This window comes from Ornithodoros turicata, chromosome 8 (genome assembly GCF_037126465.1).
Source record: "Ornithodoros turicata isolate Travis chromosome 8, ASM3712646v1, whole genome shotgun sequence".
NCBI classification, from domain to species: Eukaryota; Metazoa; Arthropoda; class Arachnida; order Ixodida; family Argasidae; genus Ornithodoros; species Ornithodoros turicata.
This window is the reverse complement of record NC_088208.1, coordinates 2,934,033-2,950,530: the sequence shown is the minus strand read 5'-3', so window position 1 is coordinate 2,950,530 and position 16,498 is coordinate 2,934,033. Positions and strand designations below refer to the sequence as shown.

Genomic DNA, 16,498 nt, shown 5'->3' with positions numbered 1-16,498 from the left:
ACAACCGACATTCTTCCCCCCTCTATGTTGAACAGAGTTGATCCCACGCTCGCTTTCCGCATGCCACGAAACACCTCTCGTCAAGATGCTGCATTAATCCACCGAATGCGCCTCGATGTGGCCTTTACAGCTCGGTGGCGTTACCGCTTGAGGCAAGTTGACTCTCCCACCTGCTGCCACTGTGGTGCTCTTGAGGATCTGGAGCACATTCTTCTTCATTGCCCTCACTACGAACCTTCCCGAACCACACTCTCCGAGTCTCTTCGTCAGCTGGACTCTCGCCCCTTCTCCCTCTCGAAATTGCTTGGTCCCTGGCCCAATCCAGCCCAGCAACGCTCTGCGCTCAAAGCTCTTCTGACATTTCTGGACACCATCGGACTTCGATCGTTATTGTGAAGGGGCTCGTTATTTTATTCCCCCCATTCCATCCAGCAATGGGGTAGAGTATCGCCTGTGGCGATGAAACTCCCCACTCTCCAAGGTCGAAAATAAAGTTGTTGTTGTTGGTTTGCTTTTCGTCTGCTTCAGGTAAGTTAGCTGATCCGGTTCTTTTTAGGCAAATAAGCGGACAGTTTTGCTTACAACTACACTAACTTTACACTTCCTTGCGGTTCGTGGGAGCAGGTGTTTCCCTTAAGCGAAAACGTAAGAAGCGGTCATGTGTAGAGCACAGGAGCGATTCGCTTACAATTACATTAACGTTACGCTTTCCTTGCGGTTCTTGGGAGCAGGTGCCAAGAGGCAGTCATGTGCAGAGCAGGGAAGCGACTCGCATACATATTTTCTTACTGTTGTGTGGGCGTAGGTGCCTTCCTGAAAGCAAGCACTCGGGAACCCACATAGGGTCATGCCGAGGATACTTGCATGGGGCTTACTTTAGAGACTTCAGTCTCCCCCTTGCCCTTTATAGACATGCCTGTGAGATAAACCCCTCGTAATAACTATTTCCAAGGATAGCAGCAACTCCTAAGGCCCAGGTACGAAGGCGAACATTTCATCATTAGGGTTGCAGCTTTGGCTTACCCTCAACCCAATGGAGGAAATAGTCTGGTTCACTGGGCTTCGACACCATCCACTAACAGCAACTGCCAGCCTTCTGCTTCCCGCAATTTGTGGCTAAGATTGGGTTGAGATATGTTTACCTAAACCTGATCTCTCTGGTCGACGTACCTGATAACCAAGTTCGCTTTCCGTCGCAGCATGGCAGAGCGTAACCCTTCCTGTCCGACAGCCCTTGAAGGGACTGTGAAGAACCTGGACGGGACTGTCATATCCATGCAAGTAGACATATCGAACATCATGGCCTTCCTACAAGAGCTTCCTGCAGAAAAGGCCAGTGCCCAGCTACAGGTGCCCCTTCAGGGTAATCTAGCACCTTCCTTGTAAGGGCCCTCAAAGGGGTGGGGGATTCCGGTGAGGTGATCGAGGAAGTGGTGGAAGAGGAGGAATGTCCTCAAAGGAAGTCCGTGCAGAGTTGCATCCTCGATTTTCTGATGACTCCTCAGCTCAGAGAACAGCTCAGAGAGCACTGGCCAATCTGGAAATCAGTTCCTTGATCTCCAAGGGTACCAAACCGTCCAAGTCCCAATTAATCTCCTTCCATTTCCTAGTACCCAAAAGGGACGGCGGTTTCAGGCCTCTCCTGAATCTTCGGCCCCTAAATGTGTTCCTCTGTTACGAACACTTCAAAATGGAAGGGTGGCACACAGTGCGATCCTTGATAGGGACTTTCTGACGCTCATAGACCTACAGGACGCATGTCTCTCGGTTCCCATTCATCCAGAGCACAAAGACTTCCTCTGCTTCGACTGGCTATAGACCAGCGATTTCGATGGAGGGTGCTCCCCTTTGGTCTTGCATCAGCACCACAGGTCTTCACCGAACCCCTCAAACCCGTTGTGGCACAGATGCTATCCTTCCAAACTCAGCAAGTGACTTACATGTTGGAGGCCCTGGGTTTCCACATAAATGCACAGAAGTCTCAGTCTGGGCTTCATAATCAACACTCAGACATATTCAGCTCCCCCTAGAGAAAAAAGTGCAAATTCTGGGCCAGATCCGATCCCTTTTCAGCAGGCCGCAGATGCAGTTACAGAAACTGTCTCAAATACTTGGCAAGCTCAACTTCACTGGTTTGGCAATTTTTCCAGCTCCAGTACATTACAGGTAGGGCCGGGTGTTTTTTGTCTTTTATTTCTCTTCAATATTGGGGTGTAAAAATCGGGTGTATTTTGTGGACAAGAAAACGTGGTGGAATCAGGTGAAATACTTTTATTGAGGTTATTTTTTGGGTTAAACTGTAACAAGGACATTTTTCCTCACTGTCGATGTGGTGTAGATAGGCAGATAGGTAGCAGATAAGCTCTGTGCCCTCATGTGTTCATCACCCATTGATTTTATCAGTGGGTTCTGCATGTACCGCAACTTGCTGAAGCTCTACGTCACAGCAGCCATTAGGGACACAGGCAAGCACACACAGCAAGCATCTGTCTGATGCTGTCTTCCAGTAGTCCGACGCCACGAAGTGGGCGCTTAAAGGAGGTTCTTCACGCATGTACTGTACAAATTCTCATGTCAGTTCTTCACTGCGGTCCATGGCTAGGGCAAATAGTCCCTTGTAGTCTCCAAAGTTACTTGTCATTGAGGCTGTGAAGGACTTGTCCAGCACTGCACGTTTTTTTCCAATTTCCAACTGTGAAAGATTGCTTTCAGTGCATGACAAGTTTCCGCTTGTGGTTTCCTGCCACTTGTTGAGCAAATGATCACAAAAGGCGTGACAGGTTGCCTTTACAGTCATCCACATGTCCTTTGGTAGCAGTGCCAAGATCAGACGTGCCTTCTCACTTCTCCCTACATTTCTTTTGATGTTGGAGAGCACATCTTGAAGTCTAACGCTGACAAGGTGGTAGTATTGTGGAAGCAGTACGTTCCCACTCTCAAGCGGCTGCTTCACATCTGAACTTGTCACCTGGTTGTCCATGTGTTATGCTACAGTGCCTTATCAACTCATCCTCTGTCTATTTGAAACTGATGGAGTTGTACCACCTTTTTTTAAATTTTATTATATATGTTTGTATTCTTAATTTTAGATTTGTACCAACCATCGCTCTCTACCTTATAACATGTCTTATATATTCTGGAATTTTGTAGCTTGATGTTAGAACTGAAGAAGTGCAGCCTTCTGCAAGAAAGTCTGGTCTCATTAAAATTTAGATGCTCTCAACCATCTTCTTTCTGTTCTGTGTCCACCAATTTCAACACTGTGCTTCCCTCGAACATGCGTTGGAGCAAGAAAATGCTGCATATTCTAGTTTTGCTTGTCATTTGGCTCTAGCAAGAGTTACTGCAACTGCAAATTAATTTTTGGAAACTGATTAAAAGAAATACAAAAGTTAAAGATACGTATGTAATGGAAGATTCCAGAAGTAAAGCGGGACATGCCTATACCAGTACCTAATTCTCTTTCACAAATTCTTTTGCAGGCCAGCTTGAAATTTATGTTCCAGTTGAGAAAGTTATCACAAATTTAGAATCAGATTTTTCCGATGAAGTGGGTGGGCGATCACCCCCCCCCCCAAAAAAAAACACGTCAGTTTATACATTGGATTTCCTTCTACCCCCTCCCCCACTACACACTCCGACAAAGAAACTGCCCCCCCCCCCAAGCCGAGGGTCTGGATGCGCCCCTGACTGGACCTAACAACAAAAGATTTTGTGTGTGGGGGGGGGGGCAGCAAGTGTTCAGATGTGGGTCAATGCAAAGCTGCAAGGACCGGACTCCTTCATCATATACCCAGGTTCGAAAGCAGCAAGGCAACAGGACACCACATCTATATTAGGCCAGGACAACCTCATCCTGGCAATGATGACGAGACAACGTGAATTTTTTTCAGAAGCTTGGTAGCAAGGCCATATGCATAGACTCCACTCACGGAACTACTGGATATGGCTCCCTGCTGATAACGATCTTGACAGTAGATGGCTGTGGGCTACCATGCGCATTTTTAATATAAAAAAGGGCTGAGAGCCCCACATTACGGACATTTCTTGATGCAGCTCGTAAACACGCTGGCACGGTTGGTACAGAAGCATTCATGACAGATGACGCTTCTGCGTTCTATAATGCCTCGAGAAATGTCATGGGAAAGCCAGGTAAGTGCTTACTTTCATGTCTGGAACCATTGGAACCATAGTCTGTTGACAAAAATAAAGAACATGCTAATCAGCATATCCAAAGAGGATGAATTCATGTGTCTCCTGTAATACTTTCTGAAGCACGTCAACTCCAATCCAAATCTTTCAGAATTTTCAATATATTTCAAGAGTTACTGTGCAGGGAGGCCCAATGCGTGGGCAATGTGTTACAGGCGAGATAAAGACCTGTCGACAAACAACTACCTGGAAGGCATGCCCAATCAACTAAAAAAAATATTTTGGTGGAAAGCACAACCAAAGATTAGATAAACTTTTACCCTTTCTCCTGGACATGACAAAAGGATACTGCTTGAGAGAATGATCAGCACCAGCAAAAGCAAAAATAGAGAGGGCGACAGTAATAGGTCTCCCCAAAGAAGTCTTCGCATTCAATCGCAAGACATTGAAGGGGTTGCGACAGGTCATTACTATCCCTATTATTCTATGCAATGGTAAAGTAAGTTAACCACAATTCTGTAGAATGCTCCGATCACACAAAAGTGGAGAAGTTTCGAGCAGCATTACAAGTTACTGTACACACTCTACTGTAACAACTGTACACACTCTTACAGCATACTGTACTCTGTATGTTCACTCGTCGTATACATCCTCTTACATCCCGCTCAGGGACTGGCCCAATGAAAACTTTGCCCTTTGACTGGCTGAAAACTGAAAACTGGCCCTTTGACAGCCCCAATGAAAACTTGGGGTTGCTGGACGACAAAATTCACGTACAAGGTGGTGGTAGTAGTGGTGGATGTGATGACGGAAGGAAGCCTACAACTGCCAAAAGCAAGACCTAACACAACTGAATGAACGCAATAGCTGCGAGGAGGAAATACTTCGCGCACTTGGGTTGCAGTTTTGATTTCTTCGGTTTCGGTTTCATATTTGTTTGGAGCTAGTACCCAGACACCCCTCTCGCCGTCGATGGGAACGGCTCTGATAGGTGCGGGGCATAGTATATGAAAGGGCATGTTGCTTTACTTGTCACATATTTACTCGCACTTTAAAACTGTCTTTTTGGTATGGGGTAGCACCAGTGATTTCCCCAGAAATTCACTTCTGGGGGGGGGGGGTGCCGAGCTTTCAAAGGGGAGGGGGGTATGCTTGGTGAAGGTTCCACTTGCGGAATTTTGCGAACTTGCGGAATTGTCTCACGAAGCTCAATGAATACCCAGCAACCAACGGTGAAAACCTTAGACGAAAAAAGCAGAATACCTCGCTTGATTGAGTTGGGCGCAAATGGTTCTTGATGATCCACATTGAGTTTGCGTTCCCTCACGCATTTTTGCTCGTATATGCGCGCAATATATGCATTGAACAGTCACTTTCAAATGATTTTGGGCAAATGCATGGTACGATCATCTGCACGTCTGTGGTCCTACAGCCCAAGTTTGACAGTACGGGATGTAATTCGCTGCGCCGGACTCACTACCAGAACGTATTGGTGGCCAGCTGGTTGGGGTCACCTGAGAAATTTCAGGGGGGGGGGGGGGTGTTGCAAAAATGCAGGGAGGGTGTAGGGAGCTGGCGTCCAAGTTAAAGAAGCTATGAAATTACTGCACATTTTGAACTCTCTTCGATATACATACCGCTGCAGCACTTTTTGTGGAGCACGGTATCCAGAAAATCGCTAGCGAGCGTTTTGTCTTTCATGTCCGTCAGTTCATACTGATCATCATGGCTACAGCTTTCAGAGACCTTGCTATGTTTTATGGTGTACCTAAACGTCTATGTTGTCGATCCACTGTATGTATGTGTCTAAAGACTATTCGTAGTTTGCGTGTAATGTAGTCTTGTAGTAGTGTTGGCATAGTTAGCATACCTTAATAAGACAGTGTCTTATTGGTGCCCAAGAACAGCCTCAAGGGCCTTAGTATTGACACACACACAACATCAGACATAGTAATATTATACACAAGCAACAGTGTAAAACAAAGTACTAGAAATGAATAAAAAGAAAGAAGGAATAAACAAAGCGAAATACCCACACAAACTATCTTAACGTATCAAATATACAGGGTGTTTATTTTTACAGATTTTACAGTGCTCATTTACAGATTTTTTTATGGAAAAGCTACGAGAACAGCGTAAATGTCGTTTTTGCAGTTGAGTTCTATGGGCAGGCGGACATCCTCTCGAAGAACGTATGCAACTACAAGGTGACTGATTAACTAAAATTCGTTAATTAGCCCTTTAATCGTGATATGTCGGACAAAAGCGAGGTAGCAGAATGAGAGACTATCCTCGTTGAAAGCCATTCCACATTTGAAGGATCCTGAAACACGCACGTGCGTTAAAATATCTATCCCGGAATCTTGATACGTAAATGAGCTGAAACCGCGGCGACTATATAACATCGCAGGGAGCACAGCGCTCAACCCACGTCAGAGATCCACGTGACTTGGAGCGATGGAGATGATTGGAGTACGTGCCGCTCGGCTGGCCAGATAAACGGGTTTCCGGTCCAGGGGTCTGATTCACGAAAAGCTCGTACGACGTACGCAATATGTCGTAACTCGATCGTGCTAGTGCCCCTATTTAGTGGCTCTAGTCGCCTCCATTTCGGGGATTATCGTAATCCCCTCAAGACCGTGGCTTTCACGCGAGACCTTGTTCTTCTAGCTTCGAGCCTAGTTCAACTCTACCAAGTTTGTGGCGCTGTCGAACGCTATGACGTCATTTGTTTTCAAACAGGGAGAGGTCTATTGTTGCACATATAAACGAAAACGATCTAAGCGTGTTGCACTCCTCCGCAGGTAACTCAAGGTCTAAACTGCTCACGCGCGCTGCACCTGCGTAATTCTATTTTGTGTCCGAAGTAACTTGGAAGTAACTCGTTCTTTTTTTTTTTTTAGTAACTCAGTAAGTGCGAGTTACATTCCAGTCTGAAGAACTTCGTTATTAACTTAATTGTATTTTTCACACGGTAACTTAACTCGTAACGAGTTCTTTTTGACGGGTAGCTTCTCAATCTATGCACAAACCTGCGGCGGTGTGGAAAAATATTAACCGGATCAGTGGTAGAGGCAAAGCGAGTGTATTGGAAATGAACAGATATCAGGACAAAAGATTAGCGGATGCATTCAACGAATTCCTTACTTGTGCAGACACGTCCTGGGAACCAACAGAAACCACGCTACAGTGCCATGACTCACTATTTCTTATCTGTTATCTTATCGGTTTTCAGTTCTCTTAACAATACAACAACTATCCACTCTGACGGTATTCAGGTTACGCCGGTTAAGTAGGGTAAGGTGGTCTATGTTGAAGACAGTTGAACTATTTTGTTAATAGCAGTCAGAATAATCGCCTAAATTGTACTATAATTCGTTAACTGAATCCCGAAACCTTTGACAAATGATCCACAAGTTACTGTGGTGCTAAACCAGATATTTATTTCGTACGAGCCTAAAATGACAGGCTACATATTTTCATCAACTTACCCCACGCTATGGGTAAGTTGAGGACGTCAAAAAATTAATGCCGGGTTTAAATTTTGTCTTTTGTTTGGGCCAGCCGAAACGATCAGCCACGAGTAGTGCACATGGAAACGCAGAGCAATGACACAGCATCATAATGGTGAGGTCATATTTTATTAGCCGAGGAGCAGAAATTAGCAAATTGGAAGTCAATGCTCGCGAAAGTTACAGATGGAACGAAGAAGGGCCCCTCTTACCTCGACCACATCTGCGAAACAGCGTCTCACGTCTTTCTAAAAAGCCACGTGCAGAACGTCAACACGTTACTTCAAAGCCCAGACAACGACTGTACTCACCCTGGTGTCACAGACGAGAAAAAAATATTGCTAAGAAAATGCCACGCGAAATACCTAAACTGTCTTCAACTTGCCCCCGTCCTCAAGTAGCCCCACTTTACCCTATGCAGTAGATATATTATATCATCTTACGAAGAATACACTTCTAACTTGACGTTATCAAGTGGAATATTTCCAAAGCGGATACAAATAGCAGACGTGGCATTGATATTTAGAGGCGGTGATGAACTGAATATAGCAAATTATAGACCCGTTTCAATTCTGCACGTGTTTTCAAAGGGGCTCAGGAAAGTCATCCATAAGAGACGATGTAGCTTTATCGATCAGAATATGCTAATAAGTGCAACTCAATTTGGATTTAGGAAGGGTATGTCCACTGAGCTTGCTTTATTGCAAGTAAAAGAAATGATTCTAAATGAGTTCGAAGCGAGAAATATGTAAGTATATTTATAGATTTCAATATTTATAGTATTCGAGGCACTGCATTTAAACTTCTTCAAGCTTACTTATCTAATCGCAAGCAGTATAGGTGAGCACATGCGTTACATGCTACCGCAGTAATGATGTATGTCTTGTGCTGCTGCTGCCCTTCCCACAACGTGTATATTTGTCGAAGTGCTTGGAATGTATAGCCTAGCTATCTAGCACGTTTACTCATGCGGTGTGTGGACGTCAAACTAAACCCAGGCCCTATGACCAAAGCGCAGAAAGAACAACCGTCAAGCACGCTTGACGTGTTAACAAATGTTAGCAAAAACGTAGATACACTTATGACTGACATGGAGTCCTTGCAGTCCAATGATAATAATAATAATAATCCGCTAAAGCGCCTAACATGTAATTTATCAGTTCATCTTCATACGTCAGATTGCATTGACTGTAACTGCGAGGCTATGACGTATGTTTCTTCAGTAAAACACCTAGGTATACACTTTGATAGTGATATGAAATGGAACACGCACCTGGCATTTGTGGCTAAAAAAATTGCGCGCTGTTTCGTGCCTATTGCATAATCTGAAATCCTATGTACCTTACTCTGTACGAAAAGTGATTTTGCAGTCCTTAGGATACTCTAGTTTGCGATATGGTATTACATTATTTTCTGTTCTACGGAATGGAGGCATAGAATTGATCGCATCCTCAGAACTGCACTTAGGAATTTATCGTATGGGCAACTTCTTGGGTCAGATTTGGAAGGTGCTGATATGTTCCATTTACACCGAATGTCTTCCTTTAAGGATCTTTTTATTAGAACTGTTGTGTTAAAATTTTATTGGACTGCATGACATGTTTAAGGTCTGTCGTCCATATTATTATGGCTTCAGGTGTCCTGAAATTTACTATGTACCACGAATATTTACTAATTATGGTAAGGGTTTGCGGCGCTACTATGTTCCTAATATATTTAATACTTTGCCTACTGATTCGTTGGATTTGATGTCAATTCGAGCTGTTACGAGTGTTCTGGATGCGTTGCTAGACTGGTAAAATTAATGGTATTGTTACTGTTATGGTATTGTTACGGTTGTTGTTACTAAGTCATTGTCTATTTCGAGCTGTTCAGAGTTTTTCGGATGTGTAGCTAGAGTCATAAATTAAGGGTGTTGTTATTGTTAAGGTATTGCTACTGTTATTGTTGTTAGTTAGTGATTCACTTGATTGCCGGGTCCTGCCCACAAACCGTTATGGTTTAGGTGGACCTTATGACATGTACGAACGATTTCACAGATGATAATAAAACTTCCAATTCCAATAATAATAATACGATGTAATAATTAAAAAAACCGATAAAGCTATCTCAGCGTTTTCCACTAAACTGACAACCGTCGAGAGCGAGATCGCAGCCATGAAAACCACCCAGTCAACTCTTGTTGACACCGTCCAGGCCGACCTTTCTGACATTCGTTCCTCCTGTTCGAATACTGTTGCCCGTGTTGGATCACTGCCCGCATTAACGACGTAGAAGATAGACCTCGCCGATCGAACGCTGTATTTTATGGCATACCTGACTCCCTCAACGAGTCATGGGCAGAAAGTGAGTCAAAGGTGATCGAAACATGTCGTGATAAACTCGGCATCATACGTGCAACCCTGCAGACTTCGAGCGTGTTCATCGCGTTGGAAAATTCAACGACACGAGCCCCCGCCCTATAATTGCAAAGTTCCGCTCTTTTAAACTAAAAGATCAAGTCGTCTCTTCTGCCTCAAAGCTCAAAGGCTCGTCAATAAAAATCGCGAATGGCTTTTCGGCAGCCACTCGCTTAGCTCGCCGCCGCCTGGTTGAATATGGAAAGTCACAATCATGCCCATTTAAACTGCGTCATTATAGGTTACTGATTGGGAGCAGGACATTTGCGTTACCCAGTCTAACACTGTAAAATAACCCATATAACTAGCACCGCAAAGATCACCTATACAACTGCGCTCTCACCGCCCCGTCCAATCTTACCGTCCCAACCAGGTCCATCTCGTCCTTCCATATCAGTGCTCTACACTAACATAAGAAGTATTGTACCAAAGGTGGTGCTGGTGATGTTGGTGGTTGTGAAAGGGCTCGCCGCAGTCGGCCTCACAGAGCTGGGGAACGTCACGACTGACGTCCTGGCGGAATGTGCGTCCTGGGCCGACTTCTAAGGGAACTGTGCCGACATATGTCTGAAAGCGTCTGAACAAAAAAACCCAGGAAAAACCCCAGACAGCACAGCCGGCACCGGGATTCGAACCCGAATACCTCCCGGTCTCGACGTGACATGGCCAGCACGCTAACCACTGGCACTTTGGACCAAAGCTTGACCACCTGCAAGCCCTTGTTCACACCACGTCTTGCGACGTATTATCATTAACTGAAACCTGGTTGTCCTCTGCTATCTCCGACAATGAGCTGTCCAGACCACTCCAGGGTTACCGCATATATTCGCAGAGATAGGGCGTATATCAGCGAGGAGGTGGTGGCATATGGTAGGTGCTAAAGGGAACCTCTTCCCGTCGCTCGTTGACATTTCTTCCTCGCTGGAAGCCACATGGATCACGCTCGATAATGTTTTCCCCCCATGTGCTTATCGGTACTTCTTATAGGCCTCCAGATTCGGAACCGAAAAACTTTCCTGTCACCTTACAGTCAACTTTGGCAGAGATCAGGGCTAGGTTTCGGTCGCACTATACTTTCAACTACCCTTCCATTGACTGCACCCCCATTACTTGTAACGGTCATTACCTGATCAGCGAATCACGAGACTTCATTGAAGTACGCCAAACCTTTCATCTCTCACAAATGGTCTAGGACACCACCAGAGTTGCATCAAACACTGAATCCCTTTTGGACCTATGTGCTAACAACACACCCTGATGACGATACATCTCAGTTATCAGTATTCGATGGCCTTATCGACCACAAATCAGTTTTATTTAATATATCTATTTATTTATATTTTATTTAATTAGTACTTATAACAGAGCCAACTTTTCCGCTATAAACAGCGGCCTGATTTCCTTATACAACACACATTTCCTTAACCAGTACACAACGCGCTCAGTTGAGGAAAACTGGGCTTTGTTCAGGGATGCACTTCGTCACCTCGATGAGATATACGTGCACAAAGTCCGCATTAAGTCTTTCTCTCAAGTAAAATAGGTGAACTTGACAAATGGAAACTGATATGAATACAACCTCTTTGCGTAGGACGGAAAGGGTTACAGACAAAATATCACATGACAGGGAGCTTATGAGGGTCTTGCCTCGCGAGATAGGGTTCCCTTTACATACATTCGGGTCAAAGAGTGTATAGGATGCTTACGTAAGAACACACGTGGAATCGCAAAATGCAGCATCCTTGCAACTGTGGGCAGTCAGTTTGAGATTGAATGCACTTAAATAAGAAAGTGGCATCGGTAATGTCGCACTGAGTTGAAAGGGGAATGGGACCAACGTGTCGGAGTAGGTCTTTATAATTGTACGACTGTAGTCCCGGGCTGTGACAGAAATATGTAGATAGTGCAAAATGTGATGCGCTTTCTTTTGGACAGCTCCTATAGGCGGTGAGAGTCAGTGTTACTTAGACGATTCCATATTAAGGATGCGTATGCGAGGCGAGGCTGAACATAGACCACATATAGGCAAACCAAAATCCTCAGGATTTGGGAATGTCTCGCATTTGTATGTCAGGAACCCCAGGGTGCGCAATGCAGAGGAGCGTACAAGAGCAGCATGTTCACTGAAGTATAATTTCGAATCGAATGTGACACCGAGGTCACGGACTAAGTTAGCCCGGGAGATGACATTAGTGCTGGAACTGTAGTTATAATTATAACCGATTATGTTGGTTCTGAGAGAGAAAGACACCTGACTTCGGTTTTGGCTGTGTTGATTACGAAGTTGTTCGTGAGGCACCAGTGGATAACATTGTCGATGTCCCTTTGTAGCAAGGTGCATTCGAATGGGGACGAGACTACTTTAAACAATTTCATATCTTCGGCACACTGTAGCAAGTTAGAATTTTGGATACACATAACGAGATCGTCGACAAAACATTTGAAGAGGAGTGGCCCAAGGTTGGAGCCCTGGAGAACTCATGATGTTGGTACACACAATTAAATTGACTTCATTTTTATACACACATTATATACACAAATACATAGGGTGGAGGAGTCCTCATACTGCGCCATCTAGTGAAGACGGAGATAACCCTCTCCGGCGCCTCAGGGTCATGCGCTTGCGCACAGGTCGTTGTGTCCACGTTGTGTCCCAAAAGTCCACTGGTCTGCTCTGAAGTCACCATGAAGCTCAACTGGCCACCACTTTCTTTTTACAACTAACGTCCTTCTTGATTACAAGCCGAAGCGTATAGCATAAGGAATAAATACGTAACCACGAGCATGCAGATTCAGCTCTATCGTTACTTTCATGTTTAATGTAAATCGAATCGAGTTCAAGCATGACAGGTCATATCGTTGCATATACAATAATTATCGCATTGTCTTCTGCGAGCTTAAAACAATTTCTTGGATCATGTCAATGTGATCGCTCCAATCAAAAGCCTCCGGTGAGATGAGAAGGCGGACGGAACGAGTGGGGTCTAGACTCGCACAGGAGGATGGCGTCGTTTGGCTAGCCTGATGAAGACCTGCTCGAGAGTGGTATCGCTGATGAGGAAGTCCTCGCACTGATGCAGTGCTTGGACATCCGATGCTCGCTGGAACAATGAACTCCATGGCAGGCAGGTGTCCAGCTGGTACTCCAACAGTCCCTGGGGGAACCAAGGCATTGCAAGATTGTAAGACCTGAATCTGACTGCACCATAACGCCGAAAACATCACTGCCATGGGTACTCCTTTCCAAGGCGTTTAGAGCGCCGCATCCGTGCGGTAAGCATACATACAGTTGCGCATATGACCAGGGCCGGCGATAGGGGTAGGCGGGTAAGGTTTCGCGCTAGCATAGGCCCCGCCGCACGAAGCCCTCAACCGTGGATTACTTTTCTTTAAAATATCAAGTATGCACTTAGTCGCGCGCAAATGAAAGAAGAATGTGTTATGTGCCATTCCGTCATGTGATGAGAAAAAGTCCCAATTTTAAGAAAAATCTGCCAACCCTGCAAGCTATTCCGAGGATTTCGTACGCTTCTCTCCTGCTGCCCTATTCCCGTACTGCGAAAATCTTATCATTTCTTATCTTTTCATGACTGCTGGTGTGAAACAGGCCCCGCAATGTGCCTTTGCCTCAGGCCCCGCACACCCCTAGCACCGGCCATGCGCATATCCTTCCGTTATTTTCGTTTATCATGATATTTCTGTTGCTAAACATATTCTTACTGTCAAATGCAGGTAATAGACCTCTACCCGAGAAACGTCATCATGACGTTGGTAAACAGACTGAAACCGAAACAAATCGGAAGGAGGGGACTGGGTTCCACGAATGGGCACTTGTCTGCTGCCTCCTATTGAAAGAGAAGTTGGACTGAAGGTCGCGTCCCTTTCAGGGACCACCGTAATCCCGTCAAGACCGTGGCTTTCGTGCGCGACCTTGTTCGCCCATAGCTTTGAGCGTAGTTCAACTCTACCAAATTGGTGGCGCTGTCGAACACTATGACGTCATTTGTTTATAAACAGCAGCGAAGTTGAGCAGATGCTACTTTTCTGTATTTGAGCTGCCCACGGCTTCGAGAGTTCCGTCATGAAATCATATGACTGATCGAAGTACTGTACCAATCGTGCCATTGATAATCCGGGGCTAGATCGTTATTAAAAAACTTGGCTCATTGCTGCTCGCTCCTTTGGTGGTACTGCCCTCGTACGCACAATGCATTATATGAGTATATGTTCGACTACACCGTCAACTGAAAGAGTTTGATGTATCGACCGAGTGAGTACCCATGCGCGACACGTTTGTTCTGAGGACCGTGTCGAGAACGACGCCTACGACACTCGGCTGTGCCAGGCGTCGACATTATCTTCATCAGAAGTTAAGTTAGGACGTCGCAGCTTCCCTCTCTCATGTATGCAATCACAGGTCGCCACGCTCCAAAACACACAAACGAACTTGACGCCTTCAAGAGTTAACAAAGGCTAACTTCAGAATGAAAGAAAGCACGCACCAAGTGAACTCTCCACAGACGTACATCTCGTGGGTCGTGACGTCACCGTTACCTGACAAATAAGGTGAGAGCTACGCCGCGCCAGACCACCGATCTCCAAAGTCACACATGTCGTTCGAATGCGTTCTGGATTAGGGTGCCTCTATACTAGCTCCCTCTGCATAGAGTGAAGACAACCGCGTCGTCTGCTACGAACGTCCGCCATCTTGACTCCCATGCACAGCTCGCGACGCGTTCACAAAGTTGTAGCTATACGATCAGCGACATACTACATTTTGGGAGTTGAATAAATACGTAGCAGAGGAGGTTTGAAAAAGTTAGCGAAATCGGTACACACCATTCATGCACGGTAAGCGTGGGAGTCAACATGGCGGCTTTTCGGCATCCCCTTCTACAAAGGGTTAGAAGGTGGAAACTTCTATAGTTACCACCCACGTCAACATAGCGTCTGATAAAGGGTGTAAAAGGGTGGTGAGATCAATTATCATATACCGAAATTGCTACAAAAAGGCGTACGCCCTCCTCGCTTACCGAATCAGAAGCGGTAACCCTTATCTCTTGTGGCAGAGAGTGACGACGCAGGTAGAACTTTGCAACTTTTAGGCACAACATATGCGACAACTATTACCTGCCAAGTGTAACAGCTCCACGCTTATTTCTAAGATAGTGGAGGGAGTTAGTAGTATTCATGCACCATTTTCAGGATTACAATGGTTATAGTGATTCGCTTATGGTGCGTGATGTTTCTCAGGATTGACACTTTTGCTATATGACCGCATAACCTACCTGATAACAGTCCCTGAGCTGAATGCCGGGAAAAACGCGCTCCATCGTCACCTTAAGGGCGGAGGCATCACTCGTACGATGTGCTGGAAGTTTGACGGTGATGCTGTATCCCTTTCCAAAGCGTTCCTTTAGGTGTTGGATGCTACCCAAGCATGCCAGCTCCCCGTTCACCAAAATACCGACTCTGTCGCAGGTGCGTTCGCATTCTTGCATACTGCACAAATTCAGGTCTGTCAGAGGCTTCATGTTATTAGGTCACAGAGTTCGCTATAATTTACCCGGTTTAGATGAACCGACGGCTCAAGTAATACGTGTTACAATACATACGCCGCTAAAGATTTAATGAAATTCGGATTCATCCGAATAACTTTGCTTTTGGGAGTTCCATTGCCTCTAGAAATCGGCAATAAAAGCAATGGCCTGGTGACTGTTCGACGAGGTTCGCTTCCTTTGCCGAGATTGGCTCGCACAACGGATTACCTAGGGTTACCTAGTGTCGCTAAATAGGGAACAGAGTAGCGACACTCCGGCGAGCAAGACCGCCATCTTGGGTCCAGCGCGGCTACATCGCCTAAAAATGGAACGCCTATCTCCCTTCTCAAGAGACCCCTACCCAAAGGAGAACAGCGCGCAGTCGATCCAGCTCTCAACCGAGGAAACCGGTTCTGGATGGAGGGGACTCAAAATGGTACGGCGCGTTCTTGGAACGAGAAACCACGTGACACGATCGGGCCCAATCGCGGACACCGAACGGCGTCTCCGGCTTGGAAAACGAATGCGATACTCTGTACCCCTATTTGGTGACTCTAGGGTTACCAGCTCCCACAATAGGGAAAGGTGGCTTTCTTTACATAAACCCAGTGTGCACGCAGTATTTTGAGTTAACAATGCGCCAAGCATCCGTGCGGGTGGGCTCCATTCTTGCCCAGAGTACCGTACAGGATGCAGTACACCCTATTTGGTTGCTCTACTGAACATGAGGGCTCCGGGCATTTCCCGGATGCAAGGTGTCGAACCGAAACGTTTTTCGTTCCGGTTTTCGTTCCGGTTATATCATAAACGGTCCGGTACCGGATCTGCTCCGGAGCAAAACAATAACGGTTCATACCGGTTTTAACCGGTTCCGCTTCTGGTGGACATATTCATT

At 45.7% G+C, this 16,498-nt stretch overlaps 1 protein-coding gene across 1 annotated transcript in view; it reads right to left on the bottom strand.

Moving 5' to 3' along the window:
- Positions 1-12,848: 12,848 nt before the first annotated feature.
- The window catches only part of LOC135366356 (retinal-specific phospholipid-transporting ATPase ABCA4-like), a 31,111-nt gene continuing 27,461 nt past the window's right edge, over positions 12,849-16,498 (bottom strand). The window contains exons 11-12 of the mRNA XM_064599024.1: positions 15,352-15,565; positions 12,849-13,218 (exon numbers count right to left, since the gene is read on the bottom strand). Of these exons, the coding sequence (XP_064455094.1) occupies positions 13,048-13,218; positions 15,352-15,565 (385 nt within the window). The 3' untranslated portion in view covers positions 12,849-13,047. The remainder of the gene's footprint in view (positions 13,219-15,351; positions 15,566-16,498) is intronic.